This window comes from Colossoma macropomum, unplaced genomic scaffold, assembly GCF_904425465.1.
Source record: "Colossoma macropomum unplaced genomic scaffold, Colossoma_macropomum, whole genome shotgun sequence".
Taxonomy (NCBI): Eukaryota; Metazoa; Chordata; class Actinopteri; order Characiformes; family Serrasalmidae; genus Colossoma; species Colossoma macropomum.
Window position 1 is genome coordinate 9,821,663 of NW_023494804.1, and position 17,897 is coordinate 9,839,559.

Here is a 17,897-nt window from a genome sequence, read left to right on the forward strand (position 1 = left end):
TTATAAGGCCCTGCATGTACCTCCAGGCCATGTATGTAATTTAAACAATTCATTTCAGGCCAAAACTATCGTACAACAATGTCTCAGGAATCAATCAACATATTTCATGTAATAGCTTTCTGTGAGGGAGCTTTTAGAGGCAGTAAACTCTTAAGACATTCTGGTTCCTATCACCACCACTGTGAACAACTCTGACTCTGCAAGCTTCTGTAGAAGAGTGCGTTTCACATCAAACCCCTCTGACTGTTTACATCTTAATGACTTCATTTGGCCGAAATTCAGAAAAATTCAGAATTCAGTCTCCTGTCTTTTTAAGCCCACGCCTTCCACAAACTGGGTTTCAGCCATAGTTTATGTACCTATTTCAGCATTTCACCTGCTCCAAATTGGGAACTGCTGGTCAGTCAGACTGTCCCTGTGTACTATCATGTATGTTGAATCAGTCACAGAAACCCGACAGTTGTCATCCTGGAATGTGGGAGTTACAATGTTGTGCTCAGTTTGGACACGAAGCACACAGTTAGTGGAAGAGTGGACTAAAACTATTGCAGTCTTACTCGTGAAGACAAGATTGGTGCGGTCATTAAGGCAATTGGAGGCTTAACCAGGCATCAGAGAAGAAATGATTAACGACACATTTCTGTCCAGGGGGCTTTCTAGAACCAGCTGTTGCAGCGATATAAACGTAGTGGAAACATATATCCATGTTGCTTTTATAAAGTGCCATAAACTAGAGTTCAGCTGAGAAAAGATCTAAACGCTTATTAAAAGTGTGGACGGTATAAAAAATACCAAATTGGATATAAACTGTTACCATGTAGTTATGTAACCAAACAAGGCACGACCATCGTCTATTGCAATTGAATAGGTGGAAAACTACATTCTGAGTGCATTGAAAAAAACTTTTTTTTCATAAAATTTTTTGTTGTTCATCAATCAAAAGCTATTTTCCATTTACAAATACAAGTAAAGACATGTGCAAAATGTTTGAACACCCCTGGTCAAATTACATTCTGTTGATTTTCAAGTGAAAAGTTAAAATAAGTACACGTCCTCTACAGAGAACACACGTAAATATGATATTTTTCTGCTAAATTTTAGAGCACAATTTTTATTTATTTGCTGTGAAAATTGTAAAAGTAAAAACAGGAAATATTAAATGTGCCATAACTTTTGCACAGGCCACATCTTGTAAATTATTATTTTCTCTCCTACTATGTTAAAGTCAGCAGATATACAGAAATTGTGCATTAAAATGTGGGAAGATTTTCTCTGTAGAGGATATGTACTTATTTTCACTTGTTTACAACGCAAGGTACTTATTTCACTCATCATTTTTTGCATAATTTAGTTCATTTAAATGTTTTCTAAAAGGCCACAATTAAATAATTACTGTTTTTAATAATTAATATGTTTTAGCACCTTAGTGTTTTTATTTTCTTACACAAACTGTTTATATATATTTTTTATTATGCACCAATTTCACAAATTTTGTCTAGAAGCGGGTGAGAGGAGTACATTGTGGTGACCATTCAGTATAAAATTCCTGCTTTCCTCCACCTTTTAACAGAGAAAGTGCAATACAGGTTAAGTGCTTAACTGCTTGTGGAGGTTTTGCTGGGTGTGCTGTTGTACATGCATGGCCCAGGGATGAACTTCTTCATGTTTAGAAAGCTGGGTGATCCTGTTAGCCAGCTGCGTGTTAGCCTGTGGGGGGTCGACGTCTTGCTCTCTGGGTATCTGTTCATCAGCGAAACGTTCGGCCATCTGAACAACAAAACAACAAAACTTCACTGAGAAAACTTTGCGCTTTACAGTCAAATGCAAAAATCACAATGACATTTTTTGTTAATTTTCTAAGAGAAAATAAGTCAACACATCCTCTACAGGGAACTTAAATATAGCATTTTTCTTCAAATTTTCGCAGACAATTTCTATTTATTTGCTGGGAAAAAAAAAAAACATGAAATATAAAATGTGCCATAACTTTTGCACGGGACACATTTTATGTTTTTCAATATGTTAATTTCAATAAATAAACAGTAATTGTGCTTTAAAATGTGCAGAAGTGTGTTCTCTGGAGAGGATGTGTAAACTTATTTTCACAAAATCAACAAAATGTGTAGTTGGACCAGGGCGCCCAAACTTTTGTACACAACTGCACATAGAGGAGGCTGTGGGAGGCAGTGTGGCAAAACCTACCTCTGTCTTTGAGATTCGGGATAAGACAAAACGGTGTTCTTCCACTTGGTAACGCAGGGATACAGCTGCTCTTCTATGTCCATTCCAGTTATTGCTAACAAGACCTCATTGTCCAGCTTGGCCGGCGATTCACTGTGCAGACAAATAATAGTAATTTAAAGCAATCATCGAGTAATGAGCTTTTTTTATTTCACAAGAAGTATTGTGGTCAGACACCTGAAGATCTATGGTTAAATTAAGGGTGGCCATTTAATCATTTTTGCAGTTCGAATGTCTGCGTTTTAAATGAACAGCATTCGGTATCCAATAAGGAAAATGTTGTTGTAAATAGAATTATTGAGTCATTAAGGCATAAAAATACACTTACTCTAAAGCTGTTGCCTGTAACACATTCCAAAAAAGTTGGGACAGGAGCATGTTTACCACTGTGTTACGCCAACTTTCCTTATAAAAACACTTAAAACTGAAGACACCAATTGATCCAGTTTTGAAAGTGGAATATGTTCGAAAGGCAGCATATGTTGCTTCAAAATGTGTATGTACCCCTCAGCATTAATGGTACCATGCCACAATCCAGTGCCATGAGCACTAATACACACCCACACCATGTCAGATGCTGGCATTTCAACTTAATGCTGGTAACAATCAGGATGGTCCTTTTCTTCTCTGACCCACAGAACCACATCTGTTATTTCCATAAATAATCTGAAAGACCACTGTTGTCAGACACACATTTCCACTGTGCATCAATCTATTCAAAATGAGCTAGAGCCCACTACTGGATGCTGTTGACGTATAGCTTCCACTGTGCCCACGGCAGCCACAATTTGCTTTTGTGGATGCAGCGATAAACACTCTTTATTAACACACACCGATCAGCCATAACATTATGACCACCTCCTTGTTTCTACACTCATTGTCCATTTTATCAGCTCCACTTACTATATAGGTGCACTTTGTAGTTCTACAATTACAGATTGTAGTCTCTCTGGTCTACAAAGTCCAGCTGTTCTGCTGGAGTTTGTAGTCTAAACGCCAGCAGCACTGCTGTGTCTGATCCACTCGTACCAGCACAACACACACTAACACACCACCACCACATCAGTGTTACTGCAGTGCTGAGAATGATCCACCACACAAATAGTACCTGCTCTGTGAGGGTCCATGGGGGTCCTGACCACTGAGGAACAGGGTAAAAGGGGGCTAACAAAGTATGCAGAGAAACAGATGGACTACAGTCTGTAACTGTAGAACTACAAAGTGCACCTATATAGTAAGTGGAGCTTTCCAAGATGCTCCTTTATACCCAAACATGATTGCATCGCCTGCCTAAGATGTTTTTTGAACATTTCACAACATTCATAGGTTTGAATTGCCCCATCCCAACATTTTTGGAATGTTTTAAGCATATATTTACAAACAACAATGAAGCTGATGAGGTAAAACATTAAATATCTTGTCTTTTTGTTTAAATACAGACCAAAGCAGATTTATAAAACACTGTTTTCTGGTTGAACTGAGGTTTGTACTTTATTTACTGTCAAAATTAGCTGCTGCCATGCAATCCAACAAATTAATATTCATTTGTAGTTGATAATCCAAGACGTTTGGTGTCTGAAGTTTGATTTTTACACTGAAGACATAATGCTAATGTAGCTAACAAGTAATGGAAGCTTACAGTTATACCAGTTACCACTGTGCAAACTGCAGGCCTAATCAGTTGTTTCCAACTCAATATTTCAAGGCCCCAAAATGGTCCACATTTCTGCCCAATCCTTGCCCCAAGCACCTCTTAACCAAGCAATGAACACTGAATAACTGCTACAGATGTGCTCCAAGAAGCGATACAGCAAATATGTGGACTATCCTGAAGTTTCCAGAACAGAAAACAGTAGCCCAACTTATTACAAACTTACCTCAAACCATTATGCAGTTTAATGTATTTTATTCTGGATAAATGGATATTAAAATGAGTTTGGATATTTATATTTTCCATTCTCATCCCTATTTAAATGCAGAATTTAAACATTGTATATACAGTAAGAGCTTACCCTGTTAGAAAAATGTTTTGCCAGAGTCCCTCTGTCGTTCCGGTCTCTTCAGGTATACTGAGAGTTGATTTGTAGGAAGAGTTAGACGACCCGGAGCTGTTTAAATCCCACTCTCCACGGCTCCCGGGACTGGGACGAGCCAGAATCCCACATGCTGGTAAGCCCTGCCCTCCACTTCCATCTTCCTGGCAGAGGGTATCCGTACCCTCATCTGCTGTGTAGTACTCTTCTGAGCTGGAGTCATCATCCTCTGTCCACTCCCTCTCTCTCACAGAGCTCCGTTCTCTAGAGCCAGCAAGGCAACCCAATCCAGAATCCGCTGAATCCTCAGAGGCCTGGCTGAGGGAAACCCTCTCAAACTCCTGCAGCAGGTCACAGACAGGATACTTCTTATGGAAAGATCCAGGGCTGTTTTCGTCAGTTCCACTGTCACGTGACATCCCAGACGGACTGCGCAGATGATCATCGAGGAACGTCCCAGAGATAGAACTGGGTTCTTTTTCATGTCCTGCAAGAGACATAATGTAGAAAGTATTTAAAGAATCTGTTGCCACCAGCTGAAGCTGTTTTTCTGTCCTCGGCTCTAAAGAAATGGTTTCCACTTTCCAACCACCACTAATGTTGCTAACAAACACTAGAAATCAATAGCCACCCCAAAACAGGCATGCTAAATTCTGACTCCTTGCAGAATCCAACTCCCCTTCACTTTCATGTTTGTCACACACATACATTCAACAGATTATATTCACAGTTACTGTTGTTTTGTTTGATATGACATTTCTTCAGGTTGAAACTTTAACACAAACAGTTATTTGTACATACAAACAAATGACAAAGAACTTAATCTGTGGTATCTGTATGCCTGCGTGACATGCATACTCATGAAAAGGAGTTGGAAATCGGCACAATACCTGTAGTTTAAAACATCTGACCACAGCGTTCAGCTACACAGTGAAGTTCTGTTCATTTTTATAGTTCACAGTGTAAAAATTAACAGATAAGTCATATTGTCATAAGTCACGAAACACATTGCTAAGGTAGCACGACCTTGATGAGGTTTGAGTGGGTTGAAAGTTTTGGGGACGTATTTATGGAAAAAAATTCGGGTGACTATTGACTTATAGTGTTTGCTAGCAACATCAGCCTTATAGCTCCAGCACTAAACTAAAGAAGCAAAATTTGTACACTGAACACGGCTTGCATTACTTACTACACCTATGGTAACTGGAAAACTGTGTACATTTGATTTTCTGCTTTAAACTCTTGAAACCTAGGCTTACCTGTGAATGGAGAACCTTTCTTGTTCTTGTTCAAAAACTCCTCCAACATATTCAAGCCGTCGTCTGCAAAGAGGTCAGTGAAGCAACTGAGGAAGTCCCAGTATTCAGCCCAGGGGTACCTCATCTCATGTGCCAATTCCCTGTTGACAAAGATGATGAGCTGCAATTCTACAGACAAGCTTGTAACAAGACAAACTATAAGCTAAGATTTGATAGAGGTGGGTGGAGTAACCTAAAATAAACTCCCAGTAGAAATTCTTAATACATTCCGCATCTATCAGCACAGGAAGAGAAATTTGTTGCGCTGTTATTCGTCTCTTCCTTTTGGTCTAAAGCTCAAAAGTGAGAGGTGTGAGAAACATCAAAGCATTCCAGGAGCTGAACCAACAGAATAAAATTAAACCTCCAAAATGAATTAGGAGATAAACTTGAAGCACTGAAGTGGAACAGACCAAAAAACAGGCTACTTTCTTTAAAATTATACTTGTATATCAGAATTTGAAAGTACTCTGAGAAGTACAAATCCAAATAACTAGTCACTACCCACCTCTGAGCTTTGAGAATAAAGATTAAGACATTCACATCCCTACAAAGGCTTGACAAATTTCAAAGTTTCGTTCACACCTTCCCACTCTCTCCGCTCCTCGATCTGGGTCCGATTTTAAAATGTCATGGAAATATCTGGCTCGGTTGCGTGGTGGTGTTTTCCACAACTTGTGAAACTCCTCTGCCTGCGGAAGGGAGGTTGGTTAGGCAGATAGGAACAAGCACCGGTAAGAGGTTCTGCATTTAAAACTGCACAAGGTTGGCATTACCTTCAGTCTATTTAGAGGGCCTGCAAACGCCCTAATAGTCATCACTGGGTTTTTGGGATCGTCTACAAGCCCAGGGCTAAGTGATAGATCAGCACATTCAGAGGAACCCGGGGCCCACGGCACACCGATGACAGGGTTAAGAGTGTTGTCTGTAGCCCTCAGCAAAGGCACGAAGAAACGATCTGCGACAAAAGGTAAAAGCTGGCCATCAAGCTATGCATTTTTTTAACAACTGTATTCACTGTTTTCTATACGGCAACTTACCCTCCAAATAGTCGTTGATCTTCTGTTTAGTTTCTTTAGACTTGTTTTTCCTCTCACATATCACCTATTAAAGCAAGATCAGGATTAAAGAAGTAATCAAGAAGTGTCAAAAAAATCTAATGTCAGGCCTGGGCAATATGTAAAAATAATTAGCATGGTAAAAAAAAAGTAATACTTGTTGTATACCTCCCAGCCCCTTGCAAAGACACATGGTCCACAGCACCTCAGACCTACTTTACATGCCATCTTTAGGCCCAATCCCATTTCTTCTTTTTACCCCTACCCCTTGTTTTTGAGTGTCACCCTAAACCCTTGGAACTGAGTTACAAGGGGTGGTGGTTGAAATCTTGCCCTACGAAATGGGACAACCCTCAAATTCACAAACACATTATTTCAGTAACAGGCTACTAGCAGTGCTGTGTAGGTGACCCGGCCCGTCTTCAGTGATAGCAAAGAAGGGAAAAGTTCAGCTCCTCACTGCTGGGCTTTAGTTACATTTAGGGAATCATATGATCTTCAAAGAGGGGGTATAAGACAATTATTTATTATCACCCACCGCTAATTCTTCGGTGATATGAAGCTGAAGTCAGATATTCACCAGCTTCTTGTTCGAATTTTTTGGGTTTCTTTGGTTGCTTGCGCAGCCATCTTGCCGGTTTTTCTTTTTTTCTCATAACACTCCGTTTGGAGGGCCATGTAGCCCTAACACTTCGCCCTACCCCTCTATCTCAACAAAATGTGGGACACCCTAACCCTACACATGAACACGCAAAACAGAGGTCTAAGGGCTAAGTTGTAGGGACAAGGCGAGAAATGGGATTGGGCCTTAGAGTAACTTTTTCTTTTTTTTTTTAATATAAGCAGTAACTGATTTAATGAATATTTCGAATAGATATTACTTTTTAAATTATAAAGTACTGAGTAATCAACATCTTCTGGTAATAAACTATTTCACTTCTCGTTTGGAAAGTTGGTACTGCAAGCACATGCATCCTTGTTCTGCTGGTGTGGGTTCATGGCTGTTTCTTCTCTTTAAATGATGCTCAATAAAGTGACTTGCATGCTAATAGCTCTACCTTGAACAGAAATTTAAGACTGTCAAATGTGGATGAGTGAGAGTGAGTTCCTAATCCATGTGTGCCTTCCAAAAAACAAAACAAAACAAAACAAAAAAAGTTTCACCACTATAGTGCTCTGGAATTCAGCTATAAATGCCTGTAGGAAACCAGTCAGCATTACATTTTCAGAATTTTACAACTCAGCTATTGGGACACTTAAGCTGAAAGAAAAATGCTTCAAATTTGGGGAAACTGACTCTACCATTAGCTTAATGTCTTTTTAAAGGCCTATAACAATTCATTGCTCTAACAATAAAAGGGAATAACACATTATATCCACACATTTAACATGATTTAGCAAGATGTTTAGCATTAAATTCTCATCTGTAGTTCTCTGTCAGATCTCTCTTAATACTTATCGCCCCTGAAACACTGTAATTGGCTTACTTGTCAGTTACTACAGATATCTGATTGCATTGCCCTATTGTCCAGGCCTGCTGCTACTGTTTTCAGGGGAAAATTGTACAAAGTAGATTTTTCACCAAACTGTTCCTTCAACAATGGTCATTCATCTGTCTAGAAAATTGATGTCATATGTTAGTTGACTGATTAACTCTCTACTGAATGATTAGCCAATCAAATCAGATCTTGCATTAATGACAGACGAATCAGCAGAGAGAGAGAGGTGCCTGAAGGTGGAGACTTTTTTTTTTTAAAAGGGGACCCCGGAAGGTGTGGAGGGAGCGGTTGTTGGAGAGCAGTTCCCGGGAGCACGGTTGGCTACAAGGGTTGCGGCGTGGAGAGCACGCAAATGAAGTTGTCATTAACGCAAGTTCTGATTTGATTGGCTAATCATTCTTTAGAGAGTTAATCAGTCACAAAATACCCCAAATAACACTCAAATCACACTTAAAGCACCCTCCACAGCAACCCCCCACAAAATAACACTACAATACATCCAAGTCTCAAATAAACAAATCAAAGCAAAAAAGAAAGAAAGGAAAAAACCCAAACCAGTGTTTACCCTACTAACACATACACATAGGTGATTTCGTACTTACGCTAGAAGGTTTCTGTCCATACTTGTTTCTACAGTTCTTATCGATGGCTGGATGTGAGCAAAGCACATTCACTACTTCTGTGCAACCGAATTTACAGGCAAAGTGAAGAGGAGTCTCGTTGCTCTGTGGGAACAACACCGCAAATATGTTCACACTGAATTTCTGATTTCGAATACAGCTGAGAAATCATCGGTACATCACTAACCGCTTTATCAGGTGTGTTGAGGTACAGGTCCACGATGTAGTCAATTCTTTGCCATAGCATGTCCTCCTGATCATCAGGATACATGAGGCGCATGAACTCTGGACTCTCCAGGGTCTCTAAGATGAGCCGTGCCATCCCTGGTTGGTTCTCTTTTGCCGCTACATGAAGGACATTGTATCTACACCCTTCCTAGATGAGATGAAGCATAGCTCTTAATTCATTCCAATGTAAAGGTATAACCAAGCAGTGTAGTTTTGAAAGTGACAGAGCACAGTTGGTAACTCTACACTCTCAGAAATAAAGGTATGAAACGGTCACTGGGGCAGCACCCCTCTTGTCACTGGGGTGGGGCACTCAAGGGTACGTCTCAGTACCTTTAGTCAGGGAACATAATTCAACCACGTTGTACTGACTCTACACACCCCGTCTCATCTCCAGGCTTTTTATTTTATTGTTCTGTTTAAAACATTCGGTGATGAAAAGGTATAAATACGTACTTTTCACCCTGGAAAAACTTGTGTAAGGTTCACAATGGACCTTAAAACCACTGTTGTACATTTGAGGGAACATTTACATTGTTTGTACCATACCTGCACAATGGTTGGGTTGTCTCCAGAGCCAATGAGATATCTTGGGTTACTCCATACAAGCTCTTTGAAGGCCTTTTCATCTCCTTTCTCCACAGCTCTCCGAAGTTTTGCCGTCAGGTCTTGTGTACGTGGGCTTCTGAACTCATTTGGTTTCTCCATATTTGCCATTTCTAGACTGATGGATTTCTCTGCTAATTAAAAGGATTTTTCACCAATAAATGTTAATAATAATGAATTTGCTACTAACAAGTAAAGCCATTAGGGCAGGTTAGGCATTATGCAAATGAGATCAGCCTGACTGGTACCACCTTCACCATCACTGTTACGTGCGAGGCACTGATTGTTGCCAGTGTAATTTTTTCCTCTGCTATAATTAAATGACTTAAGTTTAAAGAAGACCATAAAAATGGCTTTCAATGAATCTGTTCCTGCCAAACACAGTACAAACTCTCATAATTAATATTCATATGGTGCATCTGCCTACCTGCAGGAGATGTAATGTGGGATGTTTCTGCTGAGGGATTGTTGGGAGACAGACCACCATCACTTATGCCCTTAGCAAAGTTCTCAGCCTCCTCTCTGCTGGAGAAAGCTTTGAACCTCGCTCCTTTCATCTTCATCACTGCCCTCAGAGCTTTCTGCTTGTCAGCATATACATGGAGGGCACCTACAGGAATAATCAATGTTACAATCTTTCTCATAAAATAGATGAAAGAAACCATGAGCGAGGTCATAACCTGTGACAAACACAAAAATATGTCTATGACAACTTTAAAACTAACCTACTCATAAATTCCTATGGCTTGAACATTTGAAGCTTCTACAATACTATAATACTCTGGTAGATTTATTAAATATTATTATTAAATACTCTCGACATTTGGCATGTTTCATTCTTTATATAATACATAAGACTGCACTGATGTATTCTGCATTATAGGCTAGGTCAGGGGTCGGCAACCCAAATGTTAAGAAGAGCCATTTTGTCCTTTCAACTAAAATCAAACCACCATGCAAGCCACAACATTTTATGTCCACTTTACCATTTTGCCTATAAATATGTCTTAATATGTGCTAATATCCTAGCATAGGCTAAAAATATAATATAAACAAGATCGCAGACTTACTGTGCTCTGCTTTAATCTTTAGCTCAGCTATAGCTGCTTTTCTCGCATCTCTGGCAGGAAACTTTTCCACAAAAGTACAAGAGCCTCTTGTAAAATGTCTCTCAACGTTCGACTTTTTACAAGGCTGAAGTTGCTTCTCAATTGCTAGATTCTTGATCGAATTTTCCCGTTCCATCTTAAATGAGTCGCCAGAATGTAACTGCACCATTTAAGGTGGAAGAAGAAAATTCGAACAAGAATCTGGCGAACGAGAAGCGACTTCAGCTTTGCAACTTTTTCAATGGTGTTTGACAGTTTCTCCTTGCAGATTTAACGTATCAGGAAACCAGCTGAGTGCTTATAAATGCAAATAAGTTCATTCGTCTCCAAATCATGCAAATCTTTGCTGTTTCATTAGCAGTGAGCTATGGGAGATTGTTATCTGCATTGCTATGTGACCAGCTGTCTGTGCGCCAACCTTCAGGGTTAAAGGGTGAATTAGCAGTTATACATTAACTCCAGCACTTCAGACCATTTAGTGTTAAAACTGTGTTGAACGATCAGCAGAGCTTTATTTACTGCAAAGGAGGATTATTTTATTTTTACCTAAAAATCGAATTCTGCTGCGGAGCCGCAACAGGGCAGTAACAGAGCCGCATGTTGCCGACCCCTGGGCTAGTCTCACAGGCGACAACTCTGAGAAATGGGTGGAAGGCAGACCTTTTAGGGTGGGAACAACCTAAGTGTGACAATTCTAAACCTATCCAATGTCTCATGAAGGTGGAGTTCGAATTAGGGGGTCAATGGTGTGCTTGTCAACACTGTTCAGTAGACAACCAGCCTCTTGTTAGTACATGGATGCAGCAGGTTAGCATGGCTGGCTAACAAAAACTCAGAATAACTGCATGTACAGAGAACTCATTACATGTAGTAGAAATAAACATCACCTCTTGCATGAGAAAAACGGGTCAGTTAGCTAACAATAGTGTTTTGCTTTGGATTTGCTGATTGATTGTACTCTGGATGTTAATAGAATTGAGGTATTGGTTTACAGGGAGTGTACAGTTGTCTGTGTTTTCACCACAATCCAGTGTTTTCGCAATTTAACAGGCTAAGAATGTGTTTAATCTGTAATTTAATAATGTAATTTCAGACCATGTTAAAAGAGGCCATGTTTAATTTTTTTAGTTACTAAATCTATTCAGTCTTTATTGTTTGTATTATTCATTTTAAAAATCTGACATGACAGGAAATTTTGATTTTAAAATTCCTACCTAATTCAGTTGTTGAAATGTAAACAATGTCATTCAGAGTGATTTTGTTTGAAATTGTGCATTGTAAAGAAACGTACAGACTGTACAGAAATTTCTTTGCAGTGGTGATGACAGGAACCAGGGGTCACGATGGCTACACAATGCAAATGTCACCATTTTTTTACATCTAATGTTTATGATGGTAAAATAATTGTAAATCTGAAAAAATACATTTTCTTTTAGCACTATTTTGCCTCACAACACCCTGCATATACCTCTCTACCATGAACAGAATTCAGGCCAAAATCTTTTCTCCGAAATGTCGTAAAGCACTGTCCAGGTAGTATATTCATACCAATTTAAAAAAAAAAATAAATAAAACTTTCTTTGAGGTAGCTGTAAGAGGCCTTTCATTTAAGATGTCTGGTTCCTATCACCACAGCTGTGAACAAATTTGAGCTGGCAAGTTTCTCTTACGTGGAGCACTTCACATCAAGCCATTATGTTGTTTACATTTGAACGCTGAGGTTAAGCCAATGTCATTATGTTATTAAGCACTGCAATACTAAACCTGGTATTGATATCGAACTCAAAAGTCCGATATTTGGAGAAAAAAAAACACCACAGTTGTTCTTTACTTACCATCATTAAGAAGTGGATCATCCAAAGGAGGCAAGACTCCATAAAAGACTGAGGGTGACTCCGGAGAAGCCTGTTGACTCACATCCTCCAAGCTTTGGGCTGAAGTATTCAAATCCTCTCTCTCCAGCTTTGTCACTTCTGGGTCAGCAGTCTGAGACTGAGTCTGTTCCGAAGAGCACGTGCCTTGATCTCCACTGCCCACCTCTGACCTGACACCATCTCCTTGGTTTTCCAGAAGGGTCCGGGCCAACTTCTTCTCAAAGATGCCCCTGGTAGTAGCTGTTATAGGCCCACACTTCAGCCCTGCCCTTGTGATCTCCACACGGAGCTCGTCTGGAGTCAGAGTTTGCAGTCTGCTCAGGACCTCCTCCATAATGTGATAGCCTGATGGGAAAGTTGACAGATACTTGCTGAGGTCAATGCCTAATTTAGAGCAGCGCAGTGACTTCTCATCTTATGTTTCTAATGACTAGATGAAAATTCTCTCAAAAAAGACTCAAAAAAGTCCCAAAGAGCAAAATTCTCATTCTTTACTGTTGTTTTCCCACCATTTAAAATAATTAAAAAAATAAACAGCACCTAATTATTTTTTCCATTCTTATGTCAATTGCTATGTCATTATTTTGTGATATTAGGTCATTCTTTTGAAATATTATTTTGAGATACTAAGTCATTATTCTGAGATGCTTCCTCACTAAACCATCAACCCTCCTTATTGTATTACAGTAACTCCTCTGTAACATAATAACATTTACACAACTGAACAAATGTTAAATCTGTGCAAATATTCATATCATTCTGTAATATTCTGTATATAATAGTTATTACAGTATGTCATCAGACCTTGATACATATAGATACTCTTATCTACATATGTACAGATATTCTCACTTCTCTTTAGCTCCTCCATGGCTCTTCATTATTCATTACTCATTATTTATTGTATTTTTATTTTTCCATAGCTGAATACACTGTTTGCTTGTCTGGTCTGTTACACGTCATACATGTGTGCACTCACCAAGACAAATTCCTCGTATGTATAACATGCATGGCAAGTATGATTCTGATTATTCTGAAATGCTTTCTCATTATTTTAAGAAGCGTTCCCCATGTATGCATATGTAAATGTATATTTAAATGCATATATATTTACCTTAAAAGCATAAAGCATCTCAACATAATGAGAATGTTTCTCAAAATAATGACTTAGCATCTCAGAATAGTCACTTAGAATTTAAAAATAATGAGATATCTCAAAATAATGACTTAGAATATAAAATCAATGAGAAAGCATCTTAAAATAATGACTGAGCATCTCAAAATAATAAGAAAGCACCTCACAATAATGACTGAGCATCTCAAATAAATGACTTAGCATCTCAAAATAATCAGAAAGTATCTCAAAATAATGACTTGGCATCTCAAATTAATGACTTAATGTCTCAAAATAATGTGAAAGTATCTCAAAACAATGGCTTAGTATCGCAAAATAATGGCATACAAATTCATTTAATAACGATAAACAATAATTATGTCATTTTTACTTTAAGTGGCGGGAATGTGCTTCCACATTTCTCTCTTCCAATATGACAGACTAAAAATATCAAGAGCGCCTCAGACATAAAGAATCGGTGTCAGTAAAAAGAGTGAAAAGCTCCATGGTGTACGAAGCTGCACCATTTAAGGTGGAACGGATAATTCGAATAAGAAGCCAGTTTTCTCCTCGTAACAGCGAAACTACTCCCTTAGCTCTGCACATCTACTTTGAAACACGTGGCAACGCAAAACTAAGAATAAACGACTCAAAGAATACTTACAGTCTCGTCAGCTACACACACACGAAAGCGAAAGGTTTTCTCAGTTAACTGAACCCGAGTTTCATCCCTTATTTTTGCTAAAATGCATCTTAGACTGTTAAACACACCAACGTCTTCATAACTAGGCTGCGCCTGTGTTTACATACTACTGCGCATGCTCAGTAGGCAGCCCCGTCATAAGGCGCAGACTCAACACGAGTCCTTAAAAGGCCGAGTCACAGTTTGGGGAGGATCTTAACCATTCATGCTTTCATTCAGCTCGAATCAGTTTTACTTGTATGCAGTGGTGTAAAATTCAGGTCCGGAAAGTAAAAATCCTTCCCAGGATTTTGTTCCAACGGCTTGGCTTCTCTAGTTAGATGAAACCTCCAGCAGAGCTGTCCAGGCAGTTGGAACAAAATCCTGGAAAGGATTTTTACTTTCCGGACCTAAATTTTGCTTGTATACGGCTTTTTGAGAACACACGTTGTCCCGAAGCAGCTTTACAAAAACCCAGGTCCAGGCCCGCAATCATAAAGGAATGCTCTAAAATTTAAAGGGCCCATACAATGAAAAATGTTGCTTTGTTCTATACAGAGCAATTTGGTGTAGTATGTAAAATGTGTTCCAAATGTTCACTTCCCAGTCCCTACGTTCCCTATAAGAGAACAAAACTGCACATTCATTGTTTTTGTGATTTATATAGCCTATTCAGCCTGCAGCAGTTTAGTGAAGTGTTAGCTTCAGATGTCTGGTTCCTATCATCACCACTGTGAACAACTCTGACTCAATACATTTCTGTAGAACTGAGCATTTCACATAAAAGCACTCTGAATGACTTTGTTTACATCTTAACGATTTATTTATGCAGAAATATAAATTAAGTTTAAAATGAGACATCATACAAAGGAAAGATGTTCCTTACATATAACGGCTCATATTATGTAAAACAAATAAATAAATAAAAGAATTTGGTGTGGTTTGTAAAGATCACTGAAACGTACCAACTACTTCTCGGTCCGTAGAATCCATATATATGGAAACTAAGCTGCAAAACGCCCTGTTTTAAGTTCATTGTTTTTGTGATGTCACAAAAATCAACATCTTTATATAAGTCCACCAGCTCAGCCTGCAGCTGTGTAGCCCTGCCCATTCATGCTGAATTTATGGTCTTTCAGCCCCAGCAGTTTTTACAAATGAGGCAACATACAAGGCAAGCCAATCAGAACTGCAGTCATTTACATAAATCAGTCTTAAAGTCGACATGAATTGGAAATCATTATACATTTTTCTTCCTTGGCATCCTAGCTGAGAATTTCATATGATGAAAGGTGGGAGTGGTGGAAGGGGGAGATGAAAGATTACTTAATTTGTTAAAAGCAATTTTAAAAAAAGGTAAATTTTGAAATTTAGGTTGACCTTGAAGGCATAGTGACAGCCTGTTTAATTCTAGGAGCCTGTTTAATTATAGGAGAAGGTTGGTAAGAGATTATATAAGAATGAATTATAACTATTTTTAGTACATAAAATCACACAGATGTCATAAGTGGACCTCAGGGGAAAAACATAAAACACAAGAAAAAAATATAAGATATGAGCCCTTTAAAGTCTGTCAGCAATCTATCAACAAAAAGACCTGGTGGCCTACTGATTGTGTCAGACATACGCAGGATGAGAATATGGTGGTTGGTCATTAAATATGATTTTAAGGCCTGATTCGCAGTTTCTGAGGTAGTCAGCACTCATGAAACCCCTCACACATCCATAATAGAAGCAGTGTGACAATATATTCATTAAAATCTCTGCAACCTTCTTCATGCTTTTCCAAAATCTCCACTGACTCGTCACACCCCAGACACCACCAGTTCCAGCTCCTTCCCTCAGGCCGGCGCTTCAGCCAGATGAGGATCAGGACATCCAGGCTACAGAGAAGCTTCTTCCCACTAGCCATCACTCTCTTGAACAGTTAAAATATTACACATTAAAATATTCCAGCTTCTAAACTGCACTTCTAAACATATTTTTATTCTAGCACCTCACTTACCTGCCTTATTACCCCATTAATCTGACTGTTACCTCCTTGATCCCTTTCTTTGCCACTACACACCCTTTAACTGCTGCTGCTCTCAGCACTTTAACTTAAGACTCATACTTTGCACAATGTAAAAGTTACAGCTATGACTGTGTGTGTATGTGTATGTGTGCTTGTGTGTATGAGTGAGTGATGGTAGGAATGCATGTTTTAGTTTTATTTTATTTTATTTTATTTTATATTTATTTTATTTTATTTTATTCACTACATCTAAATGTTTGTCTGATACTGTGCACTGTGAGCTCCTGTAACCAAAACCAAATTCCTTGTATGTGTAAGCATACCTGGCCAATAAAGCTTGATTCTGATTCTGAAAAGGTCTGTTGCGTTAGGAGTTCCCTTCGTTGCCACTTAAGTGTCATGCTGTGCGCCAAACAGCAGATGGCGCTAATGTACTGTTTTTCTAGATGATGTCTGCAACTCTTAAACCTCTTATTTTAACCTTAAAAATGAATGGTCAAAATGAGCGTGTAAACCTCACACTTAGCGTAAGTTGGATGTGTTATACAAAGATATTATCAGTTTTATTGTTAACTTGCTTCTCTCAAAAACCTACAAACTTTGAGCTCACAGTCTCCTGAAAGCTCAAACTCCCATTTGAGCCATTTAGCTAGCAAAACGGGCTAACAGGCCTACAGTGGCCATTCTGGGTTGTATTGCTTTTCTTCCAGGCTCTCCCTTTAAAGGAGAACAACGATTTTTAAAAAAAATTCTGCATAATTAAATAGTTAAATTGGTCTGAGAACTTACAGAGTCAGAGTCGTTCACAGTGATGGTGATAGGAACCAGACGTCCACTTCTAATAGCTCCTCAGAGAAACTTATTATCTGAAATGGTTAGGAATACACTGCCTGACGTCTGGGACATTGTTTTACAGTAGTTTTGTTATAAAGTTTAGGCCTAAAATGTCTTTTAATCTGTTTATTTTAATCCATCCATGCTGAAAGAGATACATGAAGGGAGTTCTGAGGCAAAATTGTCCTCTAAGGAATCTTATTTTTCAGATTTAACACTATTTTACCACCATAAACATTACATGTTAAAACTCAGAAGGGTATGTAGGTTCACTGGCGGTTTTGAATAGTAAATAAAATAGTTATATTTGTGTTGTAGACATGGCAACCCCGGTTCTAATCACCACCACTGTAAAGAGTCAGTAAATTTCTCTACAATGAACCATTTCACACCAAACCACTCTGAATGAGTCTATTTACATCTCAACCACTGAATTATACAGACATTTTGAAAAATCGGTGGACTTCTTTCTTTTAACCTGCTCTTTTCTTCAGGCAGAAAAAAGGTTTAAAAAAAAAACAAAACTTTGTACTCTTATCATGCTAATGTTGCTTTTAATAATACAGTTATTGACACACCACTATGTTCAATGTGCTGCTGTATATTGAAGCTTTGAATTTGGGTTCAAATCGAAAACATCTACATAAATTGGTATTCCTGTGGGGCTGCTGTGACGGACAGCACATA

The 17,897-nt window shown here is 38.7% G+C and overlaps 1 protein-coding gene across 2 annotated transcripts; it reads right to left on the bottom strand.

Annotated features, from left to right (window-relative positions):
• Positions 1-1,525: 1,525 nt before the first annotated feature.
• LOC118825145 (ankyrin repeat and LEM domain-containing protein 2) lies at positions 1,526-14,517 on the bottom strand. Of its 2 annotated transcripts, none has more exons than XM_036595695.1 (13): positions 14,345-14,517; positions 12,528-12,911; positions 10,011-10,193; positions 9,527-9,714; positions 8,937-9,125; positions 8,732-8,854; positions 6,613-6,676; positions 6,349-6,530; positions 6,158-6,264; positions 5,534-5,673; positions 4,254-4,761; positions 2,203-2,334; positions 1,526-1,767 (listed from the first exon to the last, which is right to left on the bottom strand). In XM_036595695.1, the coding sequence occupies exons 2-13, from the start codon at positions 12,898-12,900 to the stop codon at positions 1,596-1,598; spliced, it is 2,361 nt and encodes a 786-aa protein (XP_036451588.1). In that variant the 5' UTR covers positions 12,901-12,911; positions 14,345-14,517; the 3' UTR covers positions 1,526-1,595. The 2 variants fall into 2 exon arrangements, with proteins under 2 accessions (XP_036451588.1, XP_036451587.1); XM_036595694.1 differs by having other exon boundaries at positions 9,527-9,717.
• Positions 14,518-17,897: the final 3,380 nt, after the last annotated feature.

What these genes read in the sequence shown, in the direction of transcription:
- LOC118825145 (XM_036595694.1), bottom strand. Translation starts at nt 12,900, where the DNA reads ATGGAGGAGGTCCTGAGCAGACTGCAAACTCTGACTCCAGACGAGCTC. An exon ending in TGATCCACTTCTTAATGATG is followed by an intron (nt 10,194 to 12,527) that starts GTAAGTAAAGAA and finishes TTATTCCTGTAG; the next exon opens with GTGCCCTCCATGTATATGCT. An exon ending in GGAGCGGAGAGAGTGGGAAG is followed by an intron (nt 5,674 to 6,157) that starts GTGTGAACGAAA and finishes CTTTGTCAACAG; the next exon opens with GGAATTGGCACATGAGATGA.